Source organism: Heloderma suspectum, chromosome 2 (assembly GCF_057233095.1).
Source record: "Heloderma suspectum isolate Gila_16-S chromosome 2, 16-S_ref, whole genome shotgun sequence".
Classification (NCBI taxonomy): Eukaryota; Metazoa; Chordata; class Lepidosauria; order Squamata; family Helodermatidae; genus Heloderma; species Heloderma suspectum.
In genome coordinates, this window is record NC_139459.1 from 104,289,865 (window position 1) to 104,315,669 (window position 25,805).

General features: G+C 44.1%; 1 protein-coding gene across 4 annotated transcripts in view; it reads right to left on the reverse strand.

The window, feature by feature from the left end:
* Positions 1 to 22,524, reverse strand: part of LOC146352576 (histone-arginine methyltransferase CARM1-like) — a 93,098-nt gene extending 70,574 nt beyond the window's left edge. For all 4 annotated transcript variants that reach the window (XR_014787771.1, XR_014787770.1, XM_084834408.1 and 1 more), the window contains exon 1: positions 22,119 to 22,524. Coding sequence is in view for 2 of the 4 variants with exons in the window: in XM_084834408.1 (XP_084690534.1) it covers positions 22,119 to 22,287 (169 nt within the window). In the remaining 2 variants the exon portion in view is untranslated. The remainder of the gene's footprint in view (positions 1 to 22,118) is intronic.
* Positions 22,525 to 25,805: the final 3,281 nt, after the last annotated feature.

Consider the following 25,805-nt stretch of genomic DNA (forward strand, 5'->3'; position numbering starts at 1 on the left):
ATAGTTTATACCTACAAATACACCCCGGTACAGAAGGCTTTAAGGAGGACTTTGCAAAGATGGAATTATTGTATTATATTAAGCATTTGACCAAACATGGCTCTTTTAGGAAGCCTTTGGTTGATTTGGTGCTGTTTCTGGAGGAAAGTAGTTGTGTGAAGTAGTTCTATTATCTCCTGATCATATATATTTTTTCATGTGTATAGTTCTACACCATGTAAATAACAGGGCTGCTGTTTTGGTTACCTAAACACGTTGGATGTTTCCTGGTAAGAAAATAAAATTTGTGGGTTCTTTTTCTCAACTTTGCTATATGGCACAAGATGTTGAAAGCACCACACTATGAAAAGGGATGGGGAAAACATGACAGCTCTGACTGTCTGCAGACTATCTGACAATGAATATACAAGCTAGCATGTCCAATGAGTTCCATGAATATAACTCATGGTGCTGCTTACATATTTTTGGCAGAGATGAGAAGAGATATGTTTAGCTCACCATGCGAATACTATTTCTCCTGTTCTATAGGAAAAGAACCATCATATTTGAAAGCTAAAATATATAATTAACTTGTCTTAATATTAACTAACTTACCAGAAGCACAAAAGAAGGAACAAATGAAGTTGTTGTGCAAAATGGCATCATGTTAAGACACTAATATTTTGCATAGCTGCCATCAAACTGTGTGACAGCTTTGAGATGATTCTTCCTTTAATTAAACTGAAGATTCAAAAATCTTTTTGATTTCCTGTTCAAATTCTACAGAATCACAACAGATACACTGCCTAAATTTGTGTGGGTGCTTTAGTGCTGGTGAAAAGGAGGTCAAGACTTTGCTTTCCTGCTCACTGCTTGACTTGAGAGAGGAGCCAGATGGAATTAGGTTACAACTAAGCTAAGAGAAGGTTGAGAGTGCTGAGATCTATTACGGCTGGACAAAACAGGAAATCATCTGTTGCTGCTTTCCCCTGCACAGTAAGGTATTGAATGCCATGCTGCATCACAGTTGAATCTGGTTAGTGCGGGTCCATAATATTTATTATCACATTAATATCCCATCTTTTATTTCTCTTGCAAGAAACCCAAGGCAACTTTCATGGACCTCTTCCTCTCCAATATTATCCTGTGATGTAGGTTAGGCTAAGAGTCAGTCCCGAAGTCACCCAATGAGCTTCATGTCGGAGTGGGGACTAGAACCTAGGTCTCCCAAAACCCAGTCGAACACTCTAACTGGTACACCACACTGGTTCTCAAACTGAATTCAGCCTGCTTATAAAGCAGGTCTAGGATCTGCCAGTACCCCTGCTGCCCGCTGTTACAATGCTTCTGCTAAACCTCCACCTGCTGCCATGAATTATCATGAATGTGCATATATAATTGCTTGTATAACAGTGGCTACCCTTTGCCTAATCCTGGGCTGATGCATGTACAACTGGGGGGCAATGGTAAAAAAATTCCAGCAGCATATGTGCTATAGGAAATGCTACAGCAGCACCAAGAGACAGTGAGCCCGTACATCCACACCCCTGAACCTTAACATGAATACATAGCCCTAATGAATAATATCTGATCCTTTACGTCCTCCAGAAGGAACGGTCATTTAACAGGAGAAAGAAACCAGCAGAAGACTTTTAGCATCACACCCATTGACTGCATCTGGCCTGAAAGTGGGGTTCATTACAAGGTGTGTGTGTGTGGGGGGGTAGTAATACATTCTGTACAGTGCTTCACCAGCTGCACGCTTCCTGCTGCATAGTGCTGAAATACTACAATTAAGTAAAGGATGGGCTTTGCTTATTTTAAAACTTATCAGACAAAATAGCGATTTTAAGAAAAAGGAATTTTGGAGTAGGAAATATCTGTCTCAGATGGTTCCCTGAAGAAACCATCAGTTATGGGGAAAAGAAGCACCACTGCCCAGTTCCTTAGGGTAAGGCCACTCTCACAGCACCCTGACTGAAAATATTGCTAATTTTACAAGTTCTGCTAGATTTTTGCTAGATTGTAGCACACTACTATTTTTTAAAGTACAATAAAATCCAGAATTGATCTGCATCCAGATTACAATATATTAATACCACTTGCTGCAATTGACGAATACTAAAATTCTCTTTCAGAAGGAAATTGACCTGCTTATGTATAAAGCAAGAGCGATACTAATACATAAATATTTGGCAAATACACTTAAATAAGTATGCTTGCATGCAATGGTCAATGCCACAAATTTGACATGTGATTGATTTCTTCATCACGCTGTTACAACCTAATTCTTCCTTTTCTAAACCATTCAAATAGACACATTTTTTAACTGGTACTAAATACTGAAGTTCACATGTAATAGAAACTTTTATGCAAGAATCTTGAGGAACAAATTGTGCATAACTTTGCTTTCACAGCTCAGTGATATTTGAAATGAAAACTCTTTATGCCTTCACTGGAAGCATGTCTAGACGGTGGTTGTTTACTGGAAATACAGGTTTATCTGCAAAATCTGTACTTCTGTACATATGTCTCCACTTTATTTTCAAGAGGAACAAGGTATTTCTATTACTCTCCTTTGGGTTCCATGTATTAAGATGTTAGATGTGTTACACCAGTCTGAAGTGTGATTGAATAAATAACACATGTACACTGCCAAAAACAAAACACATATTTCAGGCAAAGACATAGCAAAGGCACTGGACTAAGCCCAAACCAGTTAAATATGATGGCTTACTTAAAATAACGACAACCCTGCATCTCTGTAAGATAGCCTGAACAAACTCTACCTTTCAAGAATGTATTCGTTTTGTGAGACCTTTCTATAATTGCATGTTGCATAAATACAACAAAATCCAATGTAATTACTGATGAATTTACCATCAACAGAACAAAGAGTTATTGTATGACTTTCCATTTCTCTTTCACATTCTTTTATTTCCCTACAATGTATTTTTTTAACACAGGAGAAAATCGAAAACAAAGACATATAGCATAATGGCAAAAAAATATGCAAATGTTTTTTTAAAAAAAGCAAAAAGCAGAAACAACAGGATAGAGTCAAACAAGTACCCAGTGTACTTATACTCCATTCAACTCAGGACCTAAACCTGAACTTAACAGTTGTAACAACACACTGAAGATTGTGTCAGGAATGAACAATCTGTCCAATTGACTTAAAATGAGGGTTATTTATTTCTGTTGTGCAATAAAGCTGTTTTCCCTAACCTAGTCCCCTCCAGATGTGTTGGACTGCAGCTCCCATCATTTCTAGCTAGCCTGGCCATGTTGGGAAAGTCTACAATAAGGTAGAGATCACAGTGCTCCAATAAGGCTTAGATTGGGAAAGGCATTGCCCCTTTCCCCAGCCTTGGAAAACCGGCAAGCTCCAGCACATGCTCATCTAGCCCCATCCAAACTTGCTCCGAGACTTGTTTTTTGTTTCCTCCTCACCAGCTGCCCTACCAGTGCTCCCATTCCCTGACTGGACTGCTGTCTCCCATCCTTTTAACCCAAGATTTGCAGAGCCCAAACATGCCCAGCGCCATCTCCCAGCAGTAGTCTGGGCCCAATAGGCATGCTTCCAAATCCCCCTTAAGTTGGACAGCTGCTCAGACACAGTCCTCATCCACCCTGCCCTCAGGCCATTTAGCTGGCTCACTTGTGAACCACCCAGAGAGCTTTGGCTATTGGGCGGTAGAGAAATGAAATATATAAATAAACGTTTTTCTGCAATTGCTGTATCTGCATTCCCTTGCACCATCACAAGGGCACAAAGACAGCCAAAAGATGTGATGTGGCAGTATATTTGCCTTGCTGAAATCATGCCCTCAGAGGCCAGCCTTCATCCTATCCTAAAATATTTTCAGTATCAAACAGTTCACATAATAAAACCAGCTGACAATCTGAACAAGACAGAATTAGTAGATGTGAAGCATGGAGTAAATGACCACACACAGTACAAACTTATGGCTTACTGTAGCTGTTAAACTTGAGTTGTAATGAGCATCGTATGCAAGACAAGCAGGGCAGAGTCTTAGATGCTCCACTTACCTCACAAGATTCCAGTTCTCTTTACTCTGCCGTTGTGGTGGCAGAATTAGATGCAGTTGTTTCCATGCCTCTTTAGTATTCTACACCAAGGACCACATCCAGCCATGGCTCAATCTCCACTCTCTTGGACAGCACCACAATGCTACATAGGGGGTCTTTCTGTAGCAATCATGCATCCAGTGCCTGTTGTTATTCAGAGCTAGGGGACTATTGCACCCAGTCTCATGCTCGGCTGCCTATGAGCACAGAGGTCAAGGTTCCAAAATTTCAGTCTTTAAATTTATGTCCCTACGATAAATCTTTAGAACATGAACTTTAAAAATTAAAACAAACTTTATAAACTCTGCCTGTGTGGGTCTTACAGAGTTATGCAGAAATAAAAACTTGTGAAGATTTAAAGCAGGATTGGGCAATACATGGCCCACAGTTTGCATGTGGTCTCCTATCCCTTTTTGTGGCCCCTGCCATCTCCTAATTGCTGACAGTCCACCAGCAATTTGGTGGTACAGAGGGGAGAATTTTCTCATATTTTTCCTTTAAAACAAGGTATGCAGGAGTGCATTAAATCAAGGTGCTTGTTCCCCTGTGCCTCATTTGTCTCACTGCATTGCCACTGATGGCAGGGGGTGCAGCCCCTGGTATGATCTAGGGGGCAGAAATTGGGCCCCAGACCCTCAGAAGTTGCCCACTCCTGATTTAAAGACTCACTCTTAACCAGTCCTTTTCTGAATCAGTATCCAGAAAAAGGCCTATCAGTAGAATTTTAGTAGACATAATGGCAAACTTCTCAAACTTCAGTTGGAGAAAGTGCCTCCAGGTCCAATGGCTGCTAAGTCTATCCCAAGGAACCTGACTTAGGCAGCTTTTTGTCTCACACATGGGTGACAATTTATTTTAGACACCTCTGAAGATGACAACCTGTGTTGCTTGAGAGAAAGCTTCAACATTACCAGAAGCGTAGAGCCCACCATCAAGGGCAGGATTGGGACACTAGAAGAGTTGCCCAGACTGAAACTGACAATTCTGCCAGCAGGCTCCATCAAAATTGAAGTGGCCTCTAGGGAGACACCATATACCCCTCAACCAGCAGATCCATTATAAATTAATGGAAAGCAACAGAACAGAGAACTGAAGTCTTGGATCTTGACAAACTGGAATCTGGTGCCCTGAGTGCCTTCTGACAAAGGAAAGCCCTCAGTTGGGATGCTCTGTTTCTCTAAGTCTGCCAAATGAAAGCATGAAAGTGCTTGCACGAATGTACAAGGTAAGCATCCCCCACACTGGAAGCAAAGAGAGTGGCCATCCATTAGTGGCAATTTCCCCACACACAATGAGCACTTTAGGATGACCGCAAATTTCTGAGATGCCATCGAATACCTCACACCAAAGATGCTGAAGAAAAACCCAGAAAAAAAATCAAACTGCAAAGAATACAAGAGGAGAGAAAGACAGAATAAATAATAAAAGAAAAGAAAAAAGCAAAACTAACTCAAAGTTTCCCCCCTATTTTTTATCTAGCCACAGACCATGCCCCGATGCTCCCACTGCTCATGCAGTCAGAAGATGGGGTGAGGCCCCTGCCAAAACTCTAGTCTAGCTATACAAGCTTCCTGAAGTTTATATTTTTATTTCTTTTAAATTATTTGAGTCTACTTTTATGGGCAGAACCTTCTCGAGGAGGCATGCAAGATAAAAACCATATAAACAGATATAATATCAATAAAGACGTATTCAATAAAAGTTCAATAAAAACAGAAGATTATCAATAAAAACAGCAGCCTAAGAACTATGGAAAGTCCAGCAAACCCATATGTGGGGCTGCATAGAGACCACATAGAAGAACAAGAGGATATGTTAAATGCATGATCATATTGCTATATCTTTAATTTACAAGAACAAAAAAAAATGTAACGGGGGAGAGATGTGAATTGGGACCATGGTGAAGGGAGAGGTGTGCTTTTAATCCTTTCTCCCTAATTTGTGATATGACCTGAAAAGTTATTTGCACCCATAGCAGACTTTAAGTTAGGAAAACTTTGCAGAGGAAAGGGTTAACACTCTGCCAAGGTCTAAATCAAGATTACTGCCTCCGCCTGCCCCTCTAGCTACCTTAAAAAAAAAATTAAAGATGGGATCAAGCATTTAACATATGCATACATCTGCTAGTTTGACTCACAGAGGCCTCAAAAAACCTGCTAACACAGTGTTTCTAGTTCATATTTTATTTTTAAACCACCAGTACATGTATTATACAAGTAAAATGAAGTAACAAATCTTACTGGCTGCTTTTCCTATTGTTTCCACACTGACATTCTGGCAAGCAATACTAAAAGAAAATGTGCAACCTTCTTTCCTTACACCTCATGGTATTTAACAATGGCAAGCTTTTATGACTCTAGGATATACATCCGAGATGCCAGTCATGTCTGACACATAGGTGTTTTTGATGTGATTCAGTTTGCGTAGTTCTAATATGCGGTCCTATTTTGTGGTTATATATCAAATCCTTGCTTTCTTTAGGCATATTTTATAAGTGTGCAGTTTAAATGACCTCTTTGAAAATAGGAAAACGACAAGGAGAAAAACACTCCTTTCAACAAAAAATGTACAGACACATTACCAGTTCCTAGTTGGAAAGGAATATTATACAGTCAAGTCATGGAGGAAAATAAAAGCTAAAATGTAGCGCAACAGCAGGGCATGTCTGGCATGGCTATGAAGCAAAACTAACAGCTGGGATGCAAACAACAAGTACAACACCACAGAAAATTATTCCTAAAATAGTGTAGACCACATTCTCTCATCCAGATTGTCATATATTTTTTTTTCTTTCAATTTCTCCTGTGCCCCAGTTTAGGTTGGGAGGAGGAAAGATTTGGGAGTCTTACAGTACAATCCTATGTCTACTTCATAGCGGACCCATGGAGTTCAGTGGGAGTTACTCCTTAAGCTACAATCCTATATCCTGTTGTGAGTAGACATGAGTGGCATGTATAGGATTCTATTGTTACTCAAAAACAACAACTTGTGACACCTTAAAGACTAATAAATTTATTCTGGCATAAACTTTCATGGACTATAGCCCACTTCAAAGGGGGCTGTGGTCCATGAAAGCTTATGCCAGAATAAATTTGTTAGTCTTGAAGGCATCACAAGAGTGTTTGAGGCAATAGACAGCTACATTCTGGACACAGTTACTGAAGTTCCACATAAGATTTCCAACAGGATTTGAAAGAGAACCTGTTTTATTAAACCTCATTGTCTACTTTTCACCATTTTTCTCCTGAAAATGTTGACTCTTAGCAGACACAAACAAATAAACATGGATTAAAGCATACTCCTAAGCAAGAATATGTGGAATATATTCATCTTTATATTTATTAGTACTTGTTTTAACTTTTAACATTATAAATATAAGTCCACATGCTTTGAGAGATTATTATACTTTAAAGGAAAAAAGTTCCTCATTTTCTCCAACAATTCTTACTTGGGCATTACAATATATAACATTAGAACAAAGAATATTGTTTTTTTCCTTAGGTCTGGCTTCTTTGCCTACCTTTGGTCCTACATTCCTCCAAAAGGGAATATTTTTATCACAACAGATTCACAGTTCAGTTATACTGACATCTCTCTGCTGACTTTAATGGGACCAGACCTGGTTACGTAGAAGCCCAATGGTATAGGCATTACACATCACTAATGCCTATATAGGCTGACCTAGGCATATGAGTTATCATTCTCATGTTCCAACAGTGTATCATGTATAAAGTTCATTCCCATGAACAAAACATGAGAAGCAGCCTTCAGATTGTCTTGCTAAATGAGATGAAATAGGGTGGTATATTTACATTATAATCTATCTCTCATAATGGTAAATGCCTTTTCAGACAAAGTGTTTATTTGATCTTAGCAAGGCTGCCAGAATTTGAGTGAGGCTGGGCAAAACTTTCCAAGGCAGTTTGTTCCCCCTAGCCCATGTTTGTTTGGCATTATGAAATAGCCCAGTTGCTCGTACGATCACAAAACAGGAGAGACAGTTTGAGGCTTAGTGGTTAAGATGCTGAATTGCAGACCGGAAGGTCGGCAGGACAGCAGTTCGAGACCCAAGTGCTGCGTGACGGAGTGAGCTCCCGTCTTCAGTCCCAGCTTCTGCCAATCTAGCAGTTTGAAAGCAAGAAATTGCAAGTAGATAAATAGGTACCGCTTCGGCAGGAAAGGTAACAGTGTTCCGTGCACCTACGGTGTTCAGTCATGCCGGCCACATGACCACGGAAGCGTCTTTGGACAGCGCTGGCTCTTCGGCTTAGAAATGGAGATGAGCACCACACCCTAGAGTCAGACACGACTGGTTGGGGACACCTTTACTTTTTTTTTTTTTTAATTCTTAGAACCTTTCAAAAGACAAAAATTGAATTTCTTCGGAGGGCTACATCAACATTAGCTGGGATCCAATGCCGCGTAGTGCGTTACTCCATTTCTAGATAAAGTACTGGAGAATTTGGAGGGTTGGACAATCCTGCCACCCTGGAAGATACGCATGCACACCTGCCTAGCCATATAAGATGCCAAACAGTAAATAACTCCAAGTTGAGGTTAAAGGGTCCATCAAGCTTGAAATCTATCACCTGTGTAAAATGTGCGAAGTTTATCTAGTTTGTCTACTCATCTAAGTTTCATACACACTTTAAATGAAATGTCAAATAAAAAAATCTGATTGAATATGTACTATAATTCCTGGGCACAGGGCTATGCCCACACATGTACTCTAGTAGCTCATACAATCCTGCACAATGGGCAGTAGGCACCCCCTCTTAAGAAAAATCCTCTTCAACCAGCCTGACTGAGATGCCATTTAGTCCAGCATCCTGCTTCTAATACTGGCCAGACAGATGCTTATGGGAAGCCCAAAGAAGAGCATGAAGGTAGTTGGCCCATTTTTTTCTCCCCACCAAGTGATATTGAATTGCCACCAAATGTGGAGTTTCTATTTTACTAACATGCTAATAGCTGTTGATGGACTTATTTAATTTGTCTAACTTAAAAAAAAGCCACCTAAGCTATTAGCATCACATCTTGTAGGAGTGAATAACTTTGTATTCTATAAAACAATCCCTCATTCTGTTCACTCTGAACCTACCACCAATCAGTTTCATTGTGTGATCCCAAATATTAGTATCCTTCAGAATTTCATAAAGCTCTATCATGTCCCCTCCTCCTTCAGATCTGTTTTTCTAACCCAGCCTTTTATTTTACAACTTATTTAGTAGTCATAGGTGACAAGGCTGGCAGAAGGGGGGTGTCATCACTCCTTGTCTTCCCCCAGTCTGCTTGCTAGAAGTCAGTTTCTTTACTAGCTGGCTAAGAGGCTCCACTTCCTCACAGCAAGCACGGAAATGTAGACTACTAGCATCTTAGGCTAGTAAAGATGCTGCTAGTACCATTTGTGAACTTATTTATAAGGCTGTCCAAAATTTGAAAAAAAACAAAAAACACCCAGCAAGCGTTGTATCCTTTCTTCATAGGGAAGGTATTCCAATCACCAACTTGAAAAGTATGCATATTATGCAGCAGAGCTATACCATGGGGTGAGTTCTTATGTCATGACAAGCCACCCTGACAACAAGCCATGGTGACTTGTTTAATCCATCGCTAACCCACGCTACTGGGGGCAATCAGGCGCTCCTTGGTTTGCCATGGTTTGTTTCCCCCTTGGTCGTCCAGCTTGCTCCCTGCATGTATCCCAGGGTCCTTCGTGGCACAACTTTTTTTTTTAAGAGTAAAATTTTCTTAAACCCATTCCATCTCTGTGTTGTGGATTGTAAGGAATCTTGTTCTTTCTTTTTTTTACTTTCCATAATGTAGTTGGGGGGTGGGGAACAGAGACCAAAAATACGCATTTCCCCTCCCATACATAAAAGCATGAAAATGTGGAGGGGGGGGGGATAATGCTTTTAAAACCTTTTTTCACTTTTGGGGAGATCTGTGCACATTAGCATTAACTAATACACATTAGTTGATGCTAATGTATGCAAATCTCCCCAAAACTGAAAAAAAGGTAAAAACTGCAACCCTCCAATCCACATTGTTATGCTTTAGCCTACAGGGGGGCAGGGAAGAGAATGCATATTTTTGGTCTCTAGGTTTTTTCCCCCTGACTAAATGTGCATACAATTCCAGAAAGTTTTTTAAAAAGTCTTTAAATTAGGAAATTTGGGGAACTTTGCACAAATTTTGCTGTCGATCACTGCTCAATTCATGCATTTCTCCCACCTGCAAAGAGCAAGCTGTAATGGCAAACCCAAACAGGAATCAGTCACACAGGTGTTGCCAGCCTCACAGATGGCTAGTGAGTTCATGAAGCAGCAAGCAGAAGCAGTCAGGTTTTCCGCTGCTCTTGCCAAGTGGCTCTGTAGCCTTTTGGCACAAGCCATCGTGCCAGGTTTGCATGTCACAACAAGCCATTCTGAAAAGAAGCCACCTGAACAACCCAACAACCCATGGGTTTTCAGGGTGGCCTCTGCATGGTTAACAAACTATGCTGAAGCCACTGTGCTGGGTTTGAACGTCACAAGAAGCTACTCTGAAACAAACAAGGCTGACAACCCACCATGGGATGTTGTGTTGTGTGAACCAGGTCCATGAAAGAACAAGAGGAATGCAACACTGGTGGGGCCAGATCTCAGCACTGATGCAAGAATTAACTATTTTAAGCTGGAATTGGGAGGGTACTGCCTGACCAGCTACGACTGTACAGCAGCACAGAGGGCATGTTTGTTAGCACAGCTGACTCTTGAGTGTCATACAGAACATACATTTAGCATTGTTCAACGATCAATGTATTTACGACAATCTGTTTGATTTGGGGTTTTCTGTCCTGTGCAGGAGATATATGATTTATTTACATTGTGTCATTTATCTTTGGGCACTATTTTATACACTGAATATATGCTAGATCTTATATGAGAGTAGTAATGTGTATTAATTCTCTTTCCCCATACCCACTATAGTGTGGTGCAGTGCTTAGACAATTGACTTGGACCAGGGAAATCCAGGTTCAAACCCGCACTCAACCATGAAGTTCACAGGTTGACCTTGAGCTAGTCACCTTTCTCAGCTTAATCTACCTTTTAATCAATTGCATGATTAAAATTGGAGAGGAAACCCTGTGCATCACCCGAAATTCTTCAGAGAAAGGATGGGACAAAATGTAGTAAATAAATACAAAGATGGAAAATGTAATCACTTATTTTAATAATGTCACTTTCAGCTTCCCTACATATCAACAGGAAACTGATTCATCGTAACAAAAATACCAATAATTCATCCATCCATCTAGTCACGTCTGAAAGTAAGGCATTTTCACAGGCTGTAAATTTTAATACAGAAACCTGAAGGTAGCAGCGAAGACAAGTAATCCCTTCACGGAACATTAAAGATGCTCAGAGCTTCAGGGGCGTGCGCCGTAAAATCAGCCTATACAACAAAATTATGCATATTATTTCTGAGGGCACATTTGCGCTGGTTGCTAATAGGTTAACGTTAATTTGCTTCCTCTCTAAGAGAAGTGAGAGCCTATGACAGTTTGGATTGCATCATAAAAGATGCACGTTCTTCAAGCACTACAACCAGAGGTTTTTGTATGGGTAGATTTGACCAAACTCTGTGTTCTGGGAATGGCAGCCACAGCCGCTTGGGCTCCAGCTCTGAATGGGGCCTGGGTGGTTGTAGCTGGTGTTCTGAATAGCTGGGCCTTGCGTTCCTTTCACAGAAGGAGCCCAGGGGGATGTGGCTGGCACCCACCATTTTAATTCTATTTTAGTCTCCGACACAGCATCACTCCAGACTAAAACGGCCAATGTCAACAGCATTGACATTGCTTGACAGCTTTGTTGCTGCTGTGCCCGCCTGCCTTAAGGTAAAAGGAAGGGCATCACTTCTGCCACTGAGAAACCTACCCACTAGGGGACTGACTAAACCTGACAGCAGCCAAAATACCAGTAACAGGGTAGGTGATGGGTCCTTCTGAGGGGTGGCATAATTCTTCCCCTTCTTACCCATGCTGCCGTTCCTCCCTTTCTCTGTTGCTTCCCTGTAACTATGTTGACTTGTAAGCCCCTTCGGGCAGGGAACTATGATAACGGTTCTCTCTAAAGCATCATGTACACAGATGATGCTATATAACGATAACAACAACAAGCAACTGCCAAATGATGCCAATCCCTGATGCCAGGCTGATTAATTCTCTCCTACTCCCAAATAAAATGACTGGGAAATTGTTGATACAAAGTATGTTTCACACTGGTTTGAGGAAAGCAACCTCCATTGTTACTTGCAAACATTCTTAGACATGACATTTAAAGGGATGAAGAGAAGATGAGGATAATAGTGTGGAAAGTCGTATGTCAGGTGAAAATGATTCAAATGAACATGATGTGTGACATGTGCAAATACAGTTATTGTCTACTATATTAAATATATATTGACGATGTTAAAATGCTTTTGAGTGTTTTGCTTGGAGAACTAACAATCGAATTGTAAAAACAGACATCTGTGTACAGATTGTGGCTTTCAGAGACTTGAAGGCAGTATAAAAGAGTCAATTTCCCATGGGTGTATATAGGCTGTGCACATAGCTTCAGCAGTGAGCCTGCTAAGCAAACATAAACACCACTCAGATATACATACAGCCTAGATCAAGCTCGGGGAGAAATGTGTTTAACCAGAAACTGTGCTGATTGGCTGGCCATTATATCAGTCACAAATTCAACTTCCACGATTAGCCAGTTTTTAAAGTGTTTACGAACAGTGTAAAAACTTTTAAAAGGGCTTACAAAGCGCTTGTTTTCTTGAACAAACATAGCAAGCACTTGAAGGTAAGAACAAAAAGTCAAAACAGATTGCACACCTTAAACACCAGAGAATGGGGTGAACACCATGCATCTGTAGTCACAATAACATAAGAGGAGCCATGCTGGATCAGACTAAAGGTCCATCTACTCCAGTGTTCTGTTCACACTGTAGCCAAACAGTGGGAAACCCACAAGCAGGACATGAGTGCAATAGCACTCTCCCTCTCATGCTCCCCAGCAACTGGTGTACATAGGCATACTGCCTCTGACACTGGAGATAGCATATAACCATCAGAACTAGTAGCCATTGGTAGCCTTATCCTCCATGAATTTGTCCAACCCCCTTTTAAAACCATTCAAATTGGTGGCCATCAACAAATTCCATGTTTTAACTTCGCGCTGTGTGAACAGGTATTTCCTTCTATCTATCCTGAATCTTCCACTGATCAGATTCATGGGATGATGCCAGGTTCTAGTATTATGAGAGAGGGAGAAAAAATATCTCCCTATCCATTTTCTCCACACCATCCATAATTTTGTATACTTCTATCATGTCTCCTCTCACTCACCTTTTCTGTAAGCTAAATATATAAGTCCCATATGTTGTAACCTTTTCTCATAGGGGAGTTGCTCCAGCCCCTTGGTCATTTTAGTTGCCCTTTTCTGCACTTCTTTCAACTCTACAATATCCTTTTTTAGCTGCTGTGTCCAGAACTCTACACAATATTCCAAGTGTGGTTGCACCTTAGATTTGTATAAGGGCAGTATGATATTGGCAGTTTTATTTTTGTTTCCTTTTCTAATTATGCTTAACTTGGAACTCATTTTTCCTGTTCTATTGTGGCCTCAAACCAAACAAGTTTTAGCAGGTTCTTGCACTTCAAACGCCTCCAGTATCTGACATGGTTTCCATGAGGTTGCTGCAATGTGACTCAGGGGAATTATGCAGAGAAGCATACCTATGCATAGAGACAGATATTACCAGCCAAATGCTTGAACTGATGGAGTGCAAAGTGTATGAGGAGTTGTTAGAGCATATTTAAGTGCTCTAAGAAGGGATATTAATCCAGTGCATCAGCTCACAACATAGTGTCTTTTCACACTGGAATATACCTTTTTAATGTTGCTGACTGAAACTAAAATTGAGCTTTAGAGCTCCCCACAGCCAAAAGAATAATGTCAGTTTAATGACAATTCTGCTCTCTGTGTGAGTGTGTGGAATAAGCCCTTAACTGATTAAGTTAGTAACTGATTAAGACTTGGTAGATGTGTTTCGCCAGAATGATTATTATCATGTTATCCTTGCCTCCCCTTTAGGTACTTACCAGCAACAGAAATCTGAGGCTGGAATTCCCCTGCACTATGGCACTACTTTTATGGGCAGGGATCTTCACTAAGACCATCAGTGTAAAAACTGTAAAAACAGTTGCTGTGAAGTTTCTTTAAGCTGCTTTTCTCAGCGGCCTCTCTGCGACATTACAAACAGTTTGTATTTATTTCCATTTCCATTTTTATTTGTTTATAAAAACTGCATGGGGAGGGGAAATGGCACACCAAAAGAAGATTCTGATGCAATGCAGGAATGCTGTTGAGAAAAAATGCCCCACTGACTATGCACATGCAAATACATACAACACCTATGCACACAGAGGGACGGTCTCCTTAGACCAGGCCTGAAGTGAGCTTTGGTGTACAGATATACAAAACAGTCAAATGAACTTTGCCAAAGCATATTTGAATCTCATCCTTTTTACCTTCATGGCTTTTATTGTCCACACAGCTTCCTCTTGAGATGAATCAATTCTCATCTGCCCAACACACATTTAAAACAAGCTGAATATGAGCCAACAATGTGATGTGGCTGCAAAAATGGTAAATGCTATTTTGGGCTGCATTAATAGAAGCATAGCTTCCAAATCACGTGAAGTACTAATTCCCCCTCTACTCAGCACTGGTTAGGCCTCATCTGGAGTACTGTGTCCAGTTCTGGGCACCACACTTTAAGAAGGATGCAGACAAACTGGAGAGGGTTCAGAGGAGGGCAATGAAGATGATCAGGGGACCAGAAACAAAGCCCTATGAGGAGAGACTGAAAGAACTGGGCATGTTTAGCCTTGAGAAGACTGGGGGGAGATATGATAGCGCTCTTCAAATACTTGAAAGGTTGTCACAGAGAGGAAGGCCAGGATCTCTTCTCGATCATCCCAGAATGCAGGACACGGAATAATGGGCTCAAGTTACAGGAAGCCAGATTCCGGCTGAACATCAGGAAAAACGTCCTGACTGTTAAAGCAATACGACAATGGAACCCATTACCTAGGGAGGTAGTGTGCCCTCCCACACTGGAGGCTTTCAAGATGAAGCTGGACAGCCACGTGTCAGGGATGCTTTGACTTAGATCCCTGCATTGAGCTGGGGGTTGGACTCGATGGTCTTATAGGCCCCTTCCAACCCTATGTTCTATGAAAACAAAGATCACATTCATGTAATGCTAAAAAAAAAAAAATCCCATGGCACCTATGAAGTAAGGGCAAAAGGAATAGCCCTGACACCAAGATCAATATTTACCTCCATGAAACAAGTTATCATCATCCAGGCCCCCCTGCATTCAGTATTCACAAGCACATAATGGCAGCAGTCCTTTCTCCTAATGCCATGGAAATGCTGGCATTAAAGAGTCTTCTAACACACTCTGAGATAACATCATTGCTTTCAACATCTGTGAACAGCACATTCCGTGCTGAGCAAACAGGAGACAGCCTGTGTCCCAGCTGCATTCGGTTTCATTGTTTTCTAGCCAGTGTGGCTCAGTGGCTAGTGTACTGGGCATGTGCCTGATAGAATTTAATTCTGTCCCCAGCTCAGCCAAAGGCTCACTGAATGGCCTCAGGGAAATCTGTAAATGGAGGTGCTAATGCCGCAGGAGCGTTGGGAGGCCAAAGCAGAAAAGAGCTGGCAAAGCATTTTGTTCCCCCAGCATCCTGATCTCAAGCATTTGCACCAGAATAAATGGCTTCAATGCTAGTGCAACACCACAATGGAAGGAAAGCAATGCCCTGTTTTATGAGATGCTGCCACCACATAGTGGTTGATTATGCAGAACTTATGGAAGAAGGCTCTATTAACACGTCATCTAGACTAGACGTTCTCAAAACGTCTTGCAAAAATCTTTCCAGCTCACAAACACCACTACCTAAGCCTACTACGGTAAACCTCTGCAGATGTAAGAGACAGTTCAACTTTCTACATGTACTTTTTTCTCAGCATAAGGTAGCATCCAATCAGGCATTCTTGTATCTTCCTACATTTTAGCTCATTACACTTTTGTCCATCAAAATAATTTTTGTGTTTTCCATACTCATTTATTTCCTCCTCCTGGAACTACAGGTTTGAGGTTTTACATTTCTGTCCTAAGAAATGCTGAACTTGCACAACTATACCACATGCTCCTGCTCATGTGATGCTTCATCAAATGTCCCCAACCCCTTCCCCAAATCTCCTGAATGTAGACATATCTACTTCTCTAGTACAATTTTTAAGGTTGGAATCCTATATCCAATGACCCGAGAGTAAGCCCAACTGAACTCAATGGGCTGGTTTGCACAATCACTGTTTTAGGGTTGTGGGTGGTTTGTTAACCACACCAACAATCCACACTTGCAGGGTTTGGATGACACAATAAGCCATAGCAACTTCCCACCACAGCTTGACTATTCAAAATGGATGCTGGTACATGGCACACCCTACTGTGGATTACAGAAGCCACAGTAGACTCTGGCAATTATGCGCACCAGGTCATTGTGTCTTATGTTTGAGTAGATATGTATGGAATTATGCTGTAAGACACCTTGGTCAGGATCCAAAGGGCTATTTTAGGCATACCCAGAAGAACTTTCTTCTTTAAAACAGAAAATGTATCTCAAACTGCACTAGAAAGTTCCTTTGGGTACATGGAGTCTGAAAAGCAGTTTGCCATGAGGCATGGGGGAAGGGTGCTGCTGTTCAAGGAAGACAATGCTACAGTCCCCTTGGGTGCATGGAACTAAGCGTATGGTTCCTTCGATCCTGCTCCTTGCGTGCTATTTGGAAAACTGATACCACCAGCATCTTTGTTGATGTGCATTGTTGAGGGCTCATGCACAGTTGAAGAACAGATTAGTTTTCTGTACTGCTGAAGATACCAATGAATCTGTGTGCGTACTTTGGCAAAAATGAGTGCTATGGCTGGTGTGCCCGACAGACTATAATGGAGAAGCAGAGATGCTGCCGTTCAGGGCTACAGGAGCTGGGCTCTGTGCCTTGGTCAGCACTTACTACCTGCACTTCAGAATTGTTCCAAGTGTAACACCATTAATGACTGGAAGAATTTTTTTCTCTCTCTCTCTTTAATTCCAGGTTGGGGATGAAGGTGGAAGAAGAGTAGATGACTCTTGTAGACCAGATACCACTGTCTGAAAGAACATGCTGAAGTGACTCAAGACTCACATAGCACACATAACTTGCTCCAACAAAACACTCATGAACATGAACAGGAGGGCTCGAGGGCTCTTAAAGCTACTAATCAGATAATACTTTAAACTTTTGCTACTCAGATGTATATTCTTTTGTTAAAAACACAAAAAATTAAAATGAAGCAACAAAAACCAACACATAATTGTAGTACAAGACAGTATCATGTATGTATATTTAAAAGATCACTAAAAACTTTCCTAAGGAGCTTATCTCCTATTTGAAAAGTGAATAAAGGCTTTCTCCAGAAAGAGTTATATTTCTGTATAAACTAAACATTTTTCAATTTACAATTACACGCTATTTCAACTTTTGCAGCCATTGTAGCAAAAAGTTGAAGATCTTTACATATGGCTACCAAATGTAAACACAATATGCATTATTATTATATTTCCAACATTTCTGTGAGGATCTCAAGCATATTCTTTTCCATTCCTTTGTGGTTAAATGCCATAGGTACCACATATTCATTAATTAATTCCCATTAAGACATGGGGAGAGCAACCCTATGGCCCCTAGGCAGAGTCTGAGGGACCACAGGATAGTTTGGATTCCTGGATCCAAGGTCAGAGACAGCACTCCAACTGTGGACCCAGGAGTCTGAGCTCCCTGCCCCTCGCAGCTGTTGTGGAGGGACTCACGCCAGTCGCCTCTCTGAGGTCGCAAAGGTGACCTCGGAGGGAAGGAAAAGGGGGCATGTTGGTGGGTGTGGAGGGGATGGCTTATGCCATATCCCCAGGCCTCCCTAGCCTCCTTCCCTCCCCCCCGCCTTGAAGCCTCAGCTGGACAAGTGAAAGCAAAACTACAGAGTGGGAGCTGAAGATTGCCTCCACCGCACCTCCCACTCTGCTTTGGATGGCCATAAACCTCTAAGTCTGGAGGCTTAGAGACATCCCCATAGGACTGTGCCCTAAGGCTCACAAAAGCCACATTAGAACTCAGTATAACAAAACAAACAAAGAGCTAAAAGAAATAAACATGGTACATGATACCATGGGAGATACGGTCAAGCCTTCCCCAACCTGGTGCCTTCCAGTTGTTTTAGGCTACACCTCTCAGCATTCCTGAGCATTGGCCATGCTGGTTGGGGCTGATGAGAGTTAGTCCAAATCATCTGGAAGGGATGAGGTTGGGGAAGGCTGATATTGTCCATAAAAGATACAGAATATCCCAAATCTCTAAATAGGTACAAGATCTTAAAAGTATTTTATATTTGTGCAACTAGATTGTATCATATATTCTGTTGTATAAACATATTGCAATTCTAGTACTATATTGCAGTTTTTATATAATAAAGCTAACTTGAAGCAAGGTCTTTCTTGCATATTTGGACCATTTTTTTTTTTACAATGTAATGCATTTTATGAATTTTGTCATGAGCCACTTATGATTTTATAAGAAAGAAAAGCTAAGTATAAGTGTTTAAATGAATAAAATACAAAGAAATATTAACATGCTCCTTGGTCTTTAATAATAAAATGGCAAATTTGAAAGAATGGAAAGGGAGCAGTTTAAAGACTCCTATTCCAGTCATTACTCTTCATAACTCTTACCTTGATTATTGGTAAAAAAGAAAAAAGAAAAAAAGAATCCAGTATTGTAGGTGATTAATTTTTCCCCATATATATACTAGAACTGAACATTCATTTGCAGTTTTAAAATTGTTTATGATAAATGTTTTGTAGAAATCAGGATTCTGATGAAGGCTTAGTTTAAAATTTATTTTTTAAAGGAAGCCAGTTGTCATTAGATAGTCAATATTTTCTGCCTACATATAAAAGATCTTTTAAGGATATTGTTCAGGTGCTAACCTGAAATCCTGCCTTTTAATAGCTGTCTTCATTAAAATATATAAATTTAAAACTTTTATATCTTGCTTTATCCTTACCCTTAAGCATAGCTCAAGGTGGCTATTTTAAGCCTCTAACGTTTCTCCATTCCCTTAAAAAAAGTTTGAACATCTGCTGCCATTTCTGTAATATTTTTAGCACAATCTTGGTAGTAATGGAACGTTTAAAAAAAAACCCTGCACATTTTAGACATTAAAACAGATTTTCAGAGCAACAACCCCTTCTGTCTAAGATAGCAAAGGGGAGCAGAGGGAAAGAGAAAGACCAGGGCCAAGACATTTTGCTGCCTTAAACAGAGCTCACATGGTACCTTCCTGCAACCAAGACCAACACTTTCAAAAGTCTTGCCACACCTTTCAGACATCAGTTCCTGCCTTCAACAATCCCCCATTATGCTACCACAAGTGGGTCACCTTAACAGGTTGCATGGCATAACCAGACCTGGAAAACAACAGGAACCACACAACAAGCTGAGTTACAAATAGTCCATTACTTACCTGTTCAAAGAATTTGGCTTAAAATGGACAGGGACACAGTTGTTGCTGACAAGGGAATCTGACCCAGCTCACTGTTGGGTCAACTAGAAAGCAGATGCCCAACGATATGTAGCCTGGGACTGCAGCAGGTGACCAATCCCTGTGGCCCCAAATGCCTGATGCCCCTTCACCCCTACCTCCCTGTGGCTCTCCACATTTATCCCCCTGGACTATGGTCCTTGCCTGATGCCAGTTGGGACATTATGGACAGTAGATCAACAAAAAAATTCCAACCAAACAACAAACCTATGTACAATAAAACAAAACACTTTACTATAAGGAAGGAAAAACCCAGGCCTCACGAAGTTGTTCTCAACTCCAATAACTAATAAGTGACTGCAATCTACAACAAAGGAAGCACACGCACACACAGAAAAATACACATTGGCCTTCTCTTGGATAGCGCCACTTTTATATAGCACGGTAATTTCTACTCTGGTCCACCCAGGTAGTCCTTCTACAGTCAACCCAGTGGTGCAGCTAGATAATTTAAAACCCCAGACTTAATGGTCTTGTGGGGGACCCATTTTAGATGGCTGTGCGTGGTCTTTCAGTTGTGAAGCACACAACTGACTTTTCTCTTTCCCCCATTCCATGCTTTGCAACTGCTTCTGCATTCCTGATGTATTAGAACAACAACAAAACTCTTTGCCAGCCCTGATTTTTTTAAAAAGAAAAGGCTGAGCATGTGCAGTTTTGCATTTTAAATTAACTTTAGTACCATCATGACTACAGGAATAAAATGGAGTTTGCTTCTGCAGCTGATACTTTCTGGGTGGACATTTGGGGGTGGGGGCCGGGCTGCAGGGCCTTAAGGTCCAGCTGCTGCTGCACTACTGAGTCAAGCAGCACTAAGCTGATGGACCCAAGGAGCAGAGCATCCTTAATGGACAATTCAACCAACAACAACCCTACTGGCTGTGTGGTCTGCCATTTCCGATCTCTCTCTTAATCGGACCCAAATGGACATCCTCATCAAAGGGCAGAGAATTGCTAACCACACTTTCTTCCAATGTTTGTTGTTGATTTTCTGTTTGTTCACCTAGTAGAATACAAATTAGTTGTAGGAAATATGCTAGGTGTCATCTTAACATGAGAACAATCAGGTCCCCATGTCCACCATATGCAACTGGAACATGGCACACCTTTTTTGAACTGATACTGTCAACATCAAAGCTCAGGTGAGAATTATTCTCCAATTGAAGCTGCCAAGGGTTTAATCTGAGGTCAGAGTTATAATGGTTTGGAACTAGACCTCACTTTGCATGGTGCAATGTTGCATGCTGGGGCTCAACCTTGGAACATGTGCAGTCCTAATAAATAAAGAGTGAAGGCCAGCTGATACCGGTGGTATACCTGTGTGAGCTGAGAGACTGCACATTGTAACCTCTGTGGCAACCACTTCTGTAGGAGTTCCAAATTGGACTCCCCGACTTGTGGAAATTAGTGCTGTGGCACTGCTTGTGTGAAATGAAAAGAGAACCAGAGAATCTGTAGCTATCTTCAAGCATATGCAGAGTGCCTTTCAATCCTCACTGGCAAAACTCAAGCAACCTTTCCAAATCTGGGATGATAGAAAAAAGCTTTTCAAAGAGTGTGCATGTCACACACACAAGTTTGAGCTCTAGCACCTCTCATTTTAGAACATTCTCACATGGAATGTGTAGGAGTTCAGGTGCGTCCTGTGTATGGATGTGATGGTTCCACATGCAGATCTCCCCGCCATGCTCACACGGTATGCTTCCCAGGGCATGTACACCAAGGGACAGCAACAAAAACAAAACGAACCTCCCATGTGTACCAGCTGTGACCATCTTCTCCGCAGATCACACATTCATTCTTATACGGAAAAAGCCTTTGGTGTAGGGAGTTGGTGATGTGAAGCGGCCCTAAATGCCCCCGCAGCAAGTACTCGTGAGGACCTGTGCGATGGATGAGAGAGCTATGTCTTCCCGACGTTACTGGCCAGGCAATCCTCCCAAGAGGTTTTGCAATTCCCCAACTCTTATGTTTTAAAATAAATAAATAAATAAATAAATAAATAAATCTATCGCCCAACTTCCTTAAAAGAGAGAGAGAGAAGGCCAAGGCGGCTCACGAAACACCTCTGGAGAAAATAAAGCGAAGCATTTAAACCACTGGACACAGAACAACAACACAGCCCAGCGCGGTCGGGGGGAGAACGATGCTCCCATGAGCTGCAGCAACGACTCTCTCCCCCCCGCCCGCGGGGCAGCCAGCCCCTTCCCGGAGCCCCGCGCCGCTCTGACAGCGCCCCCTCCCCAGGCGGGCCGGCCGCGCCGCGCACAGCCGCGGACAGACCGCGCGCTTTACTTAACCGTCCGTCACGGTCATCTCGGCGTCTTCCTCCCGCGGCTGCACCTCCAGCCGGAGCGCTTTCTGGTTGGGGCTGGAGAGCGGGAGCCCCTCCAGGAGCTGCTCCTCGCTGAGGAAAAGCAGCTTCACGCTGTACTGCAGGAGCCGGGGCGGCGGAGTCGTCGCAGCCATGGATTCCTCCTCCCCCTCCCCCCTCAGCAGCCCAGCCAGCCACGCACAGCCGCTGAGGCGGCTGGCGAGGCTTCCTCCGGCAGGCGGCAGGAGCAGGGGCAGCTTCGTGGTCCGGGCGCCTCCCCCGCCCCCCACGAGCAACTACGAGGAGAATAGCCCGGGGAGGGGAAAGGGGCGAAGGACTGGGAGCGCCCTGACAAACAAACTCCCCATCTGAGGCGCCTCCTCGTTCTCTCTGGCATTTGCAGCAAACCAGGCGCTTTTTTTTTTTTTTCGTTTTCTTTCTCCCCCCGCCTCCCTCGATTTTTTTTTTTTAAATCCCTTCAGCCAAGAAGAACGATTTGCACACACGCAGACCGAGGCTCGGTAAAGCGGCTGTCTGCGTGTGGCGCAAACTCTCGTTGGCATTGTAAGGAGCGACACCCGCCGTTTACTTTTGGAACTACGCGTGCTGTCTGCAGGAGACCTCGTCGAAATCCACACAAGCAAAGCACCACAACGGGCCTCCCTCTCTCCCTCCACACAAATCCACACAAGCAAAGCACCACAACGGGCCTCCCTCCCTCCCTCCCTCCACACAAATCCACACAAGCAAAGCACCACAACCGTGCCTCCCTCTCTCCCTCCACACAAATCCACACAAGCAAAGCACCACAACGGGCCTCCCTCCCTCCCTCCCTCCACACAAATCCACACAAGCAAAGCACCACAACGGGCCTCCCTCCCTCCCTCCCTCCACACAAATCCACACAAGCAAAGCACCACAACCGGGCCTCCCTCCCTCCCTCCACACAAATCCACACAAGCAAAGCACCACAACCGGGCCTCCCTCTCTCCCTCCACACAAATCCACACAAGCAAAGCACCACAACGGGCCTCCCTCCCTCCCTCCCTCCCTCCCTCCACACAAATCCACACAAGCAAAGCACCACAACCGGGCCTCCCTCTCTCCCTCCACACAAATCCACACAAGCAAAGCACCACAACGGGCCTCCCTCCCTCCCTCCACACAAATCCACACAAGCAAAGCACCACAACCGGGCCTCCCTCCCTCTCTCCCTCCACACAAATCCACACAAGCAAAGCACCACAACCGGGCCTCCCTCCCTCCCTCCACACAAATCCACACAAGCAAAGCACCACAACCGGGCCTCCCTCCCTCCCTCCACACAAATCCACACAAGCAAAGCACCACAACCGGGCCTCCCTCCCTCTCTCCCTCCACACAAATCCACACAAGCAAAGCACCACAACCGGGCCTCCCTCCCTCCCTCCACACAAATCCACACAAGCAAAGCACCACAACCGGGCCTCCCTCTCTCCCTCCACACAAATCCACACAAGCAAAGCACCACAACCGGGCCTCCCTCCCTCTCTCCCTCCACACAAATCCACACAAGCAAAGCACCACAACCGGGCCTCCCTCCCTCTCTCCCTCCACACAAATCCACACAAGCAAAGCACCACAACCGGGCCTCCCTCCCTCTCTCCCTCCACACAAATCCACACAAGCAAAGCACCACAACCGGGCCTCCCTCTCTCCCTCCACACAAATCCACACAAGCAAAGCACCACAACGGGCCTCCCTCCCTCCCTCCACACAAATCCACACAAGCAAAGCACCACAACCGGGCCTCCCTCTCTCCCTCCACACAAATCCACACAAGCAAAGCACCACAACGGGCCTCCCTCCCTCCCTCCCTCCCTCCACACAAATCCACACAAGCAAAGCACCACAACCGGGCCTCCCTCTCTCCCTCCCTCCACACAAATCCACACAAGCAAAGCACCACAACCGGGCCTCCCTCCCTCCCTCCCTCCACAGAAATCCACACAAGCAAAGCACCACAACCGGGCCTCCCTCCCTCCCTCCACACAAATCCACACAAGCAAAGCACCACAACCGGGCCTCCCTCCCTCCCTCCACACAAATCCACACAAGCAAAGCACCACAACCGGGCCTCCCTCCCTCCCTCCACACAAATCCACACAAGCAAAGCACCACAACCGGGCCTCCCTCCCTCCCTCCACACAAATCCACACAAGCAAAGCACCACAACCGGGCCTCCCTCCCTCTCTCCCTCCACACAAATCCACACAAGCAAAGCACCACAACCGGGCCTCCCTCTCTCCCTCCCTCCCTCTCTCCCTCCACACAAATCCACACAAGCAAAGCACCACGGGCCTCCCTCCCTCCCTCCACACAAATCCACACAAGCAAAGCACCAGAACCGGGCCTCCCTCTCTCCCTCCCTCCCTCTCTCCCTCCACACAAATCCACACAAGCAAAGCACTACAACGGGCCTCCCTCCCTCCCTCCACACAAATCCACACAAGCAAAGCACCACAACCGGGCCTCCCTCCCTCCCTCTCTCCCTCCACACAAATCCACACAAGCAAAGCACCACAACCGGGCCTCCCTCCCTCCCTCCCTCCCTCTCTCCCTCCACAGAAATCCACACAAGCAAAGCACCACAACCGGGCCTCCCTCCCTCCCTCCACACAAATCCACACAAGCAAAGCACCACAACCGGGCCTCCCTCCCTCCCTCTCTCCCTCCACACAAATCCACACAAGCAAAGCACCACAACCGGGCCTCCCTCCCTCCCTCCCTCCCTCCCTCCCTCCACACAAATCCACACAAGCAAAGCACCACAACCGGGCCTCCCTCCCTCCCTCCCTCCCTCCCTCTCTCCCTCCACACAAATCCACACAAGCAAAGCACCACAACCAGGCCTCCCTCTCTCCCTCCCTCCCTCTCTCCCTCCACACAAATCCACACAAGCAAAGCACCACAACGGGCCTCCCTCCCTCCCTCCCTCCCTCCCTCCACACAAATCCACACAAGCAAAGCACCACAACCGGGCCTCCCTCTCTCCCTCCACACAAATCCACACAAGCAAAGCACCACAACGGGCCTCCCTCCCTCCCTCCCTCCACACAAATCCACACAAGCAAAGCACCACAACCGGGCCTCCCTCCCTCCCTCCACACAAATCCACACAAGCAAAGCACCACAACCGGGCCTCCCTCTCTCCCTCCACACAAATCCACACAAGCAAAGCACCACAACCGGGCCTCCCTCCCTCCACACAAATCCACACAAGCAAAGCACCACAACCGGGCCTCCCTCCCTCCCTCCACACAAATCCACACAAGCAAAGCACCACAACCGGGCCTCCCTCCCTCCCTCCACACAAATCCACACAAGCAAAGCACCACAACCGGGCCTCCCTCCCTCCCTCTCTCCCTCCACACAAATCCACACAAGCAAAGCACCACAACCAGGCCTCCCTCTCTCCCTCCCTCCCTCCCTCTCTCCCTCCACACAAATCCACACAAGCAAAGCACCACAACCGGGCCTCCCTCCCTCCACACAAATCCACACAAGCAAAGCACCACAACCGGGCCTCCCTCCCTCCCTCCCTCCACACAAATCCACACAAGCAAAGCACCACAACCGGGCCTCCCTCCCTCCCTCCACACAAATCCACACAAGCAAAGCACCACAACCGGGC